The sequence below is a fragment of the Orbicella franksi genome, chromosome 10, assembly GCF_964199315.1.
Source record: "Orbicella franksi chromosome 10, jaOrbFran1.1, whole genome shotgun sequence".
Lineage (NCBI taxonomy): Eukaryota > Metazoa > Cnidaria > Anthozoa > Scleractinia > Merulinidae > Orbicella > Orbicella franksi.
Window position 1 is genome coordinate 30,104,847 of NC_138154.1, and position 11,385 is coordinate 30,116,231.

General features: G+C 41.0%; 2 protein-coding genes and 1 pseudogene across 2 annotated transcripts in view; 1 reads left to right on the forward strand and 2 right to left on the reverse strand.

Annotated features, from left to right (window-relative positions):
* The window catches only part of LOC145500675 (uncharacterized), a 48,905-nt gene that overhangs the window by 35,710 nt on the left and 1,810 nt on the right, over positions 1-11,385 (reverse strand). Inside the window, exons 2-8 of the mRNA XM_081480200.1 lie at positions 10,425-10,501; positions 3,302-3,601; positions 2,756-3,043; positions 2,026-2,325; positions 1,480-1,767; positions 750-1,049; positions 204-491 (exon numbers count right to left, since the gene is read on the reverse strand). Of these exons, the coding sequence (XP_081336326.1) occupies positions 204-491; positions 750-1,049; positions 1,480-1,767; positions 2,026-2,325; positions 2,756-3,043; positions 3,302-3,601; positions 10,425-10,500 (1,840 nt within the window). The 5' untranslated portion in view covers position 10,501. The remainder of the gene's footprint in view (positions 1-203; positions 492-749; positions 1,050-1,479; positions 1,768-2,025; positions 2,326-2,755; positions 3,044-3,301; positions 3,602-10,424; positions 10,502-11,385) is intronic.
* LOC145500679 (uncharacterized) lies at positions 4,412-6,613 on the forward strand. The gene has a single exon (XM_081480204.1). The coding sequence runs from the start codon at positions 4,562-4,564 to the stop codon at positions 6,383-6,385; it is 1,824 nt and encodes a 607-aa protein (XP_081336330.1). The 5' UTR covers positions 4,412-4,561; the 3' UTR covers positions 6,386-6,613.
* On the reverse strand, positions 7,880-9,427 carry LOC145500152 (uncharacterized; annotated as a pseudogene).

The following is an 11,385-nucleotide window of genomic DNA, read 5'->3' on the forward strand; positions in this document are numbered from 1 at the left end:
GACTTTATTTCAAACTATTGCAGCCGCGTCGATACAAATGGATCATAATTTGGAGGCAAAAGTTCTCAGAGACGACCAGGAGGTAAACTACGTTCAATACCATGAAGTGATTGTTAGTGGATAATGCGCGCTTTCGTCAGTCCAAACTGCGCAATTTCAAAAACGGTTAAGTTGACAGTAAGGTAGATATGTTTTTGATTTACCTTTAAGTTTATACACCTGATTGGCCCAAGGTCCACCTTCACCATCGTCTTTGCAGGCCGTAGATTTACCATACCTGTCGTACGTCTGGGAAGCAGTAGCACTAGCGGCACACCAGCCACCATTCTGAACTGCAAACATTCCGTAGCCCGCTCTCATTGCAGCCACGGCGCACTTGGCAATGGAGTTCGTACGAGAAGAATAAGATCCATCCAAGATAGAATCCTTTCCTTCCAACGTTGGGATTGCACGACTTCCAGTATCCTTATAGCATCCAACCTCATCATAACCTGCACAACAATGGACAAACAGAAGCAGTATTAAAGAACCATATGCCATGATTTACATTTTTTCTTTTCGTCCTCACAAACGTGTGCCAGGATCACGCACACAGATTCTGGAAATGAAGTCTATCTCCATGCACTCTTTTGCCAAGCTTCTCTATTTCTTCCTACCAGCTTAAACAATGCAAAGAGACACCATCATAGACTTACAACTTTAGAGGTTTCTAAACTGTAGCTTGATTGTGTCACCAGCTATCCGCTCACCTGTGATGTAGTAAACTTGATTGGCCCATGGTCCACCTTTACCATCTGACTTGCAGGCCGACGATTTGCCATATTTGTTGAAGGTCTTGCCAGCCGTAGCACTGGATGCACACCATCCACCATTTTGAACTGCAAAAATGTGGAATCCTCGTTTCTTAGCTGCTTTATAGCACTTTTCGATGGAGTCTCGTCTCTTCTGGTAGCTGCCATCCAAGATGGAATCCTGTCCTTCTATTGATGGTATGGCGCGGCTTCCCCGATCTTGAAAACATCCAATGGTCGCGTATCGAGGACGATAATCTGTTAAGATACGTTAAGCAATGCTAACTCAGTAACACATTGACTGTTGTTTCGTCTGGATTACTTTTATCTAGTCTGAGGTCTAGATCATGATTTGCAGAGCTTAGGTAAGTAGTGGGCTAAGGATGTAACCCGGTAGCTTTCCTTTTCAGTACCGTGAACTCCTCCAGAACACACCTGTTTTAAACTTTCCACGAAAAAGACAACTCAATTGAGAGGCCAACACCGACTTTATTTCAAACTATTGCAGCCGCGTCGATACAAATGGATCATAATTTGGAGGCAAAAGTTCTCAGAGACGACCAGGAGGTAAACTACGTTCAATACCATGAAGTGATTGTTAGTGGATAATGCGCGCTTTCGTCAGTCCAAACTGCGCAATTTCAAAAACGGTTAAGTTGACAGTAAGGTAGATATGTTTTTGATTTACCTTTAAGTTTATACACCTGATTGGCCCAAGGTCCACCTTCACCATCGTCTTTGCAGGCCGTAGATTTACCATACCTGTCGTACGTCTGGGAAGCAGTAGCACTAGCGGCACACCAGCCACCATTCTGAACTGCAAACATTCCGTAGCCCGCTCTCATTGCAGCCACGGCGCACTTGGCAATGGGGTTCGTACGAGAAGAATAAGATCCATCCAAGATAGAATCCTTTCCTTCCAACGTTGGGATTGCACGACTTCCAGTATCCTTATAGCATCCAACCTCATCATAACCTGCACAACAATGGACAAACAGAAGCAGTATTAAAGAACCATATGCCATGATTTACATTTTTTCTTTTCGTCCTCACAAACGTGTGCCAGGATCACGCACACAGATTCTGGAAATGAAGTCTATCTCCATGCACTCTTTTGCCAAGCTTCTCTATTTCTTCCTACCAGCTTAAACAATGCAAAGAGACATCATCATAGACTTACAACTTTAGAGGTTTCTAAACTGTAGCTTGATTGTGTCACCAGCTATCCGCTCACCTTTGATGTAGTAAACTTGATTGGCCCATGGTCCACCTTTACCATCTGACTTGCAGGCCGACGATTTGCCATATTTGTTGAAGGTCTTGCCAGCCGTAGCACTGGATGCACACCATCCACCATTTTGAACTGCAAAAATGTGGAATCCTCGTTTCTTAGCTGCTTTATAGCACTTTTCGATGGAGTCTCGTCTCTTCTGGTAGCTGCCATCCAAGATGGAATCCTGTCCTTCTATTGATGGTATGGCGCGGCTTCCCCGATCTTGAAAACATCCAATGGTCGCGTATCGAGGACGATAATCTGTTAAGATACGTTAAGCAATGCTAACTCAGTAACACATTGACTGTTGTTTCGTCTGGATTACTTTTATCTAGTCTGAGGTCTAGATCATGATTTGCAGAGCTTAGGTAAGTGGTGGGCTAAGGATGTCACCCGGTAGCTTTCCTTTTCAGTACCGTGAACTCCTCCAGTACACACCTATTTTAAACTTTCCACGAAAAAGACAACTCAATTGAGAGGCCAACACCGACTTTATTTCAAACTATTGCAGCCGCGTCGATACACATGGATCATAATTTGGAGGCAAAAGTTCTCAGAGACGACCAGGAGGTAAACTACGTTCAATACCATGAAGTGATTGTTAGTGGATAATGCGCGCTTTCGTCAGTCCAAACTGCGCAATTTGAAAAACGGTTTAGTTGACAGTAAGGTAGATATGTTTTTGATTTACCTTTAAGTTTATACACCTGATTGGCCCAAGGTCCACCTTCACCATCGTCTTTGCAGGCCGTAGATTTACCATACCTGTCGTACGTCTGGGAAGCAGTAGCACTAGCGGCACACCAGCCACCATTCTGAACTGCAAACATTCCGTAGCCCGCTCTCATTGCAGCCACGGCGCACTTGGCAATGGGGTTCGTACGAGAAGAATAAGATCCATCCAAGATAGAATCCTTTCCTTCCAACGTTGGGATTGCACGACTTCCAGTATCCTTATAGCATCCAACCTCATCATAACCTGCACAACAATGGACAAACAGAAGCAGTATTAAAGAACCATATGCCATGATTTACATTTTTTCTTTTCGTCCTCACAAACGTGTGCCAGGATCACGCACACAGATTCTGGAAATGAAGTCTATCTCCATGCACTCTTTTGCCAAGCTTCTCTATTTCTTCCTACCAGCTTAAACAATGCAAAGAGACATCATCATAGACTTACAACTTTAGAGGTTTCTAAACTGTAGCTTGATTGTGTCACCAGCTATCCGCTCACCTGTGATGTAGTAAACTTGATTGGCCCATGGTCCACCTTTACCATCTGACTTGCAGGCCGACGATTTGCCATATTTGTTGAAGGTCTTGCCAGCCGTAGCACTGGATGCACACCATCCACCATTTTGAACTGCAAAAATGTGGAATCCTCGTTTCTTAGCTGCTTTATAGCACTTTACGATGGAGTCTCGTCTTGTCTGGTAGCTGCCATCTAAGATGGAATCCTGTCCTTCTATTGATGGTATGGCGCGGTTTCCCTGATCTTGAAAACATCCAATTTTCGCGTATCGAGGACAATAATCTGTTGAGATAGGTTAAGCATAGCTAACTCTGTAACACATTCACTGTAAACAGTGGAAGGTTTGCATTGTTAACAGTAATTTATTGAAGAGCTGAACGGGATGACAATGAGCATTAACCTTACTTAATGATTACAAATACAGCAATACAGTGATTATGCAAAAAAAAAAAACGTGGTGGTTGGAGAAACCTTCCTAGATGTTTAAAAGCATAACTTAAAGATGGAAAGTGCGGAAAAAGTAAGACATGCTAGAATTGTGTAATGAGCAATGGTATTTTGGAAGAAAACGGTCATTTTTTAAGTAGGCGAAGGCCATGTTTTTTTTTTTCGAGCGCTTACGCTCGAGGAGGGTCTCAATTTTCTGGGCACCTGATTTCTGTGTTAACGATTAAAAATGCAAATATTTTGGGCTACTTTAAACAACCATTCCAGCTTTATTACGAATGGTCTGAAAATAAGTCTAGTTTCAAAATCTTTAGACCTATGAAGATTTGACGATCTAACAGTACCAACAACGAAAACATACAGAATGACTGATAAGATCAGTCGGATTCAGTGAAAGGCTCGTGGTAAAGTGCACATCTTGACGTTTCCCGGGATGGTGGACCTATATCCTCTGAAGTACCATTGTGTCCTGGAGATTTTCAGTTTTCACTGCCATCAATTTCATTACGATCACTTTTATTGGCACCTCTTTCATTGTCATCACTTTTTTTGGCACCACTGTGTCATCACTGCTTCCATAATCACTGTCATTTTCAACAAAACCAAAAATCTTGCATAGCTCGGATTTTGCAGCTTCCAGATAATAGCCCTTTTTACAGTTCCCGGCGCCATCTTGGAATAGCAACCGCGCAAACACCACATCGAGGCTAACGTTGACCCGGGAAACACAAACAAAGAGAAATCACAGCTGTTTTGCTCGCGCGTTCCTCTCTGTAGCTATTTTCTTCGATCAAAATGGTCATAAAGTACAAAGACAAGGAAATTACGACCCTTGAGGATATACAGAAACTCTCAGTGAAAGATCTGAGGGATATTTTGAAGAGTAATTCGGAAAGAGCCGGCGGAATAAAGGCGGACTTGGTGCTGAAAGTGTACGCTTTGCTTATGCGGAACGTAACAACGCCGGCTGATAACGCCCAGGAAAGTGTGGAAATCACTGGCGACTTCAAATACGACGAAATCCTAAGACAAATCTCCGCTCTTGGATGGTCTACTGACTTGCGTCAGCTTCCAGAACTGAACTTTATTCAGCTGTACGATTACCTTGTCGTGTCTACACGCAAGTACCGCCACATTGTGCTAAAAGGCACAAACTACAAGAAGCTGAAAAGTTACCAATTTTTCTTCGAAGGCAACGTAAAACGGCTGGAAAGCAAAGCTTATCAAGGCAAGACCTATGTTAAGGCCAGCGTTCTTCCTTCAATGAAGAAGAATTCGTATAGAGTTTTAGTGGAGTTCTCACCTCAGTGTGACATTTTGCGAGCAGCGTGCACGTGTCCGGCTGGACTTGGCAGACTCGGCAAAGGCAAATGCAACCACGTAGGAGGCGTACTGTTTGCTATCGAAGACTTCACAAGGAGAGGATTGCAAAAACACGCTGAACCATTGTCGTGCACGTCACGGCTGTCTGTATGGGTTGTGCCACGCAACCAAAGTGTCGCAGCAAAGCCACTAGACCAGGTCTTGATTAGAAAGATACGATTCGGCAAGAAAAACATTCGTCTGCAACCCAAGATCATAAAATTTGACCCAAGAGCGCCAAATCAGCGAACAATAGAGGAAGAGAGTTTCAAAACCTTCAGTGAAAGTCTTCAGAATTGTCTCCCTGCTAGCTCATTCTTCTTGTTTCACGACATCAAGTCAAACTGTCTAGAGGCGTCTGACCCCGAAGAGCAAGAGGAGGAGCCAGAGGGTGTGCCCTTTACAGATAGTTATGATATAGCTACCAAGCACTTTAAATCTATGGTCGATGAACACATCTCTAACTTAACTATCACCCAGGAAGAGATCCAGGAAACAGAAAGATTGACACGTGGACAAAACCAAAACAATCTTTGGTTTGAAAAAAGGAAAACTCTCTTGACAGCCTCAAATTTTGGAAAAGCTGCCAAGACTAAAGTGGAACCCTCAAATAAAGTAAAATCAATTCTCTATTCAAACTTCACAACAGATGCTGTTCAATATGGCATTGAAAGTGAACCAAAGGCAGTGAACTTATATATCAGGGAAATGCGAACAGCCGGGATTGATGTCACAGTGGAGGAAGTTGGGCTACTGGTGTCTAAGGACAAACCATACCTAGGAGCCAGCATAGACAGAATTGTCACCTTCACGCACACACAGGAAAAATGGGGAATGGAAATTAAATCCCCCTTAAGCAAAGCTGGCATGACTATTGAAGAGGCATGCAAAAATAAAACCTTTTTTCTGGAGAAACTTTCTGATGGAACTGTAAGGCTTAAAAGAAATCATGACTACTATAATCAAATTCAAGGGCAGCTCTACTGTTCCAACTTGGATCTGAAAGGTATTATTCTCACAGTGTACTTTGGAGAGGACAGGCCACTCTTTCTGGAGAAGATCTGCTTAGCCAATACTTGGTCCAGTGACTTTCTGCCCAAGATTGACTTCTTCTACAGAAGGGCACTTTACCCTGAACTTCTTACCAAACGAGTACAACGGGGAAAGATTCTCTACCTGCATGGTGGCTGGCTGGCCTATGGCCAATATCACTGCACAAGGGCTGGCTTGAAAATGAAATTTCAGAGACAAGCATAAGCTAAAGTTTGATGTATTACTGGGCAGTAAATTTATTAATTTATTACTACCATCATTACTATTTCATTTATGTTAAAATGAAAAGTCAATGTTACCCAAAAATTCACTTATGATGTAAATACATGGCAGTGCAGGGATGAATTTGCACTTGCACAGTCTCTCTGTTATTCTCTATCTGTATTTTCACAGAATACAGTTGAATTAAGTTGAAAGTAGGATTATTTTGAATTTCCCATGGTGTGTGACATCAGGTTATAATTATTGATTTTTTTGGCTTTTCTGCATGAATACACCCATTTATTAATACTCACTCCCTATACATTCTCCCAAGGAGTACATGTACCTGGGCAAGAAGGGCAGGGGGGGGGGGGGGTTACAAAGACAAAAAAGAAAGAAATGTATGAAGCATAATTAACATTTCAAGAGGGGTGGGGGTGCTGATGTTTTTCTTGGAACTACTATTAAATTTTAGACAATTAGATTATATTACAATTAGATGATGATTATTATTATTATTATTATTATTATTATTATTATTATTATTAAGTAAGAACTACATGTTGTAATTTGTTATTAGGTGATGATTTGGCAGTGTGTTCAAATAAATATTAACCTTCTATTCGTCCACTGTACACTGCCACAACATTGAATTGATGCTTACCATCCTTCTTAAATTCTGCTTTGATTAATAATGGTAAAAGGACTTTGTGTAAGCCAATTCTGTCTGTAATCATACTGATACCTGTGATTTAAACAAAGTTAATCAGACTTTTGCTATGCTACTGTCTGTATGATTACAGACAAAACTGGACTTCACATAGACAATTACCATTATTAGCCAAAGCTATAACAAAATTCTTCAATCTGGATAGTCACAATACAAACTAGGAATTTGGTTTGGCAGGTTGTAGTAAAGGAGGAAGAAAGTTTGTTAACAGCCCACATACTGTTGCAATCTGTGTTGCATATGGGCTTAATGTGTTTGGGAGGTTACTGTCTAAAATATGATAAGTTTTAATTCTACCAATTGCCTGCTCCACATGTATTCGCACAGAGGCAATGTTCATAGTTTCTTCTGTCTCAGCTGCAGTCATTTGATCCCGTCCTCCTAAAAATGGTGGCATATTGACGGTGACACCATCAGGCACAATGTCCTTTATGTCAAAACCACGGTCAACCATAACATTGTCACCACTATCTAATAAATCAAGCACTCCACTTTCGCGGGTAATTTGTTTATCGGATACACGTCCACCCCAGAGGTCAGAAAGAAACGTGACTTGGCCATTTGGCGTAACTCCAACAAGAAGCTTCCAAGTATTATGGTGTTTATAATCGGACCAAGTTTCAGACTGTGCGATCATTGCAGACGGCCGCTGAATAAAAATCTCGGTACAGTCCAAAATGATTCTGGTTGTAGAAAATTCTGCAAACTCTGCTGGCATGTTTTTGCGTACCAACTCTTGGGTAGGGAAAGGGAAAATACTCTGAAGCTCAAAGTACAACAGATTTATCCAGGTAATGCAAATCCTTGAAACAAGGCTGATGCTTATACCAAATCTGTCAGCCAGATCCTGAACAAATAGGCCAGCCTTCAGTCGCATTAATACCAACAGAAATTCATCGAGAAATGTTAATTTCCTGGAGGGTCCAGGCTTTTTCCGATTTTCATCTTCTTGATAAGGCTGACTCTCTTTCACAAACTGCTCTCCTTTCCAGTACTGCATCTTCCCCAGTTTTGGCTCAATAAACTTATAGAAATTGATCAGTGCCTGATATGATGGAAAGCCAGTGTAAAATAAAATCGCTGAATCATCATCCTTTATTTTGTCTAGGGAAAATTGCCACCCTAGCAAAAGCTCATTTTCATTTTTCACTTTGGTCAACTCTTCTTCACAATCACCTAGCTTTAGTTCCAATAATGTAATCTTCTGTTGCAGCTCTGTAATAATATCAACATCAGGAGATCCTGCTGATTCCAGATTATCTGTACATGAGGTTGAACCTTGTTCAGTGGCAGCTGAAACTGTTTCAAGTGGTACATGCATATTGAGTGACCCTTCCATGGAATCTGACACATCCATTTCCTCTGTAGAAACAGTTCTGCTTTGCATTCGTTTAGCAGGAGCTTTTCGTGAAGTTTTCTTTGAAGTCCATTCAAACTGGGATGGCTCGGCACCTTAAAATAAAAATGAAGGTTATCATCAAAAATAAAAACCTGTAAAAATAATGGCAATATAAATGATACAGTGCCGATGAACTCAGTGAAAGGATAATTTCAATTATGAATAATATCAACTATAATAATTGGCTTCAGTTTATTTACAGAACACATTCATACATTGAAGGTACAACAAACAGCCCAGTTTATATTCACTGCTATACAATACTGTAACTTTAAAACTATAATATTTCAGGATCTTTCATGTGAACAGTAAACATCATTATTCAAAAGCTTTACAGTCTTCTCGTCAAATTAAACTTTGCAAAGACAAGTACGAATGAAAAAATTAAGCCAAATGTAGGAGTAATGAAATATGATATTTTGTTATGGGCTTGCATGTATTTTATTACAAACCTGTCTTTAAGTAACAGCGGCCTCCCAGTTTTCGTAAAATGTCTTCTTGTCGAAAATGTTCTGAGCAAACTACAGTCGCACCAGTCACCTTAAACCCGTCCTTTCCATGCTGCCTCTTTATAAGGTTGCACCATCGATTTCTGCGCTTGGGGTCAGTTGGAAACTGGAAGAAATGATGACCTGCGAATAGGCCTCTGTCATCATAATAGCTGTTGTTGCAGCCAAACACAGCGCAATGTTTTCCTCTTTTCTTCTTCGAAGTCGACGGAGGAGTATCTAGGTTATTATTTCCGTTGTTCATTATCCAAAAAACTTCGAACACACGCGAACGAAAGCGAATAAAAGCGAAGAAAGGCGTCGTTTCCTGTACAAATTACACCAAATGCAACATACGACTCAACGTTAGCCTCGATGTGGTGTTTGCGCGGTTGCTATTCCAAGATGGCGCCGGGAACTGTGAAAAGGGCTATTACATCTAGGAGATGTCAAAGCCGCCCGGGGGGGGGGGGGGTCTCCCATATAAAATGGACGGGGATGCTCGTCGGAAATTTTGAATTTAACCCCTAAAAGAGACCAATCTGGGCGTGGCCGAAGCTTATACAGACCCCTAAAAGAGACCAGTTTATAATAAGAATCGTATAGCAAGCAAAGCATGTGGATATTTTTAGCAGTGATCAAATAACCGTTCTGTGTAAGCCGCCGAGTTTCGTATTACACTCTTGTAAAACAATAGACAAAGACGTTTTGTTACAGTGTACTTTATTGTTTATATGAACCGAGTAAATATAAAGAATCAAAATTCTTTCTTTTTTGTTATTTCTTCGCGTGCAACCCTAAACGAGACCTTGACGGCTAAAAATAATAAAATTTTGCCCAGAACACCCTAAGCGAGACCAAAATCCGAAATTTACACCCCTAAGCGAGACGACGAGCATCCCCGTCCATTTCATATCGGAGTCCCCCCCCCCCCCCCCGGGCAAAGCCGCCACCCACTTCTTTTGTCTCTTTCCAAGTTCGGTGGCTTTCTCTCTGCTTTCTCTCCGCGTATCCTCTTAGTTTACGACAGCACCTTTAGAGTCTTTATTTATGTTGTCTGTCTAAACTACCCGTGAAATTTCTTGGCATCTCTGGAAGGCCGATGTGAAGTAATATTGATATTCAGCTAGCTGATTTTTTCTTTATTTTCAGTTTTCGTCATGTTTGCTTGTCTAAAAGATTCTCTTGTTAGACCAGACTTCCCGCCACATTTGACAAGGTTCAACCTTGCTACATATTTGCAAACTTTGATTAAAAAGGTCGTGGGTTCGAATCCCTTTCAGAGCCCAAAAAATGTTTTCAGGTCATTTTTCCAGTAGTGTTATGGCTGCATTCGCATCTTCCATTCTTTGATTAAAAAGTTGCTTTCTAGTTGAAGGGTGTCCTTCAGTTGCCTTTGAACAGAGCACTACGTCTCACACTTACCACATTGCACATAGTTGTAAACAGTGGCACAGAGGAAGGCAACGAAAAGGAAAACTTGATTCTTTGTACGATCCATACTGTGAAAAATTAAGGAATATCACATCAGTTAATCGCGACATATCTGTTAGGTTGTTCCGGGTTAAAGCCAGTTGTCAGTTCAGTCTCTGTAAAACACTTCTGTTTTCCATAAGAGCCTTTAATTTTTTTTCAATTTTTTTTATTTCGTTTAATATTCAAAGTCTTTGATTTAAAACTTGTGAACATCACTGAGCCTGTAAGTCACGATCGTTTCGAACTGAAATGACTTAATTTCTTCCTACTAAAGAGAGATGTAAGTTCTGCAAAAGCGAAAATTGTACACGATGAAGATGCGACTGCAAATCGTTTCTGACATCGCCGAGTAGAGAAAGAATTTTGGTCAAAAGAGGATCTCGTTACTGTGTAAATCCACAACACGGCAATAACACTACGAGTCTTCAAATATTTCATCGCTTATTCATGACGTTTTCGAGATTTCGTCCTCTCTTCTGAAATATTCTCAGTTTGCTGTGAAGCACTACCGACAAGCGAAAGGTATTCACCATCTCACAGCATTTTATCACTCCAATTAATTATTCAAACCCGTAGCAGAATAAAAACTATGCTTACACTCATGGCTCGACGTCGATTTCGAGATCCGCATATGACCTGTATTAAAATTGATAAGAGCTTACCTGCTTCAATAGCTTTGCTGGATAAATTGTTCCACTTTTTTCTCACTTGAATTTACAAGTACCGCCGTATTTATGCTGAACTGTATAGCTAATAATAGTTTTCAAATTCACCTATCGGTCAGTCAACAAGTCAAAAGAATAATAACCATAATACGGAAGTTCGACGGTTAAGATTCATGCAGTGATGTTAAAATTACTGGTATCTTACACGACTCTTCAATAGAGATTATAGTGATTAACGGCACGTT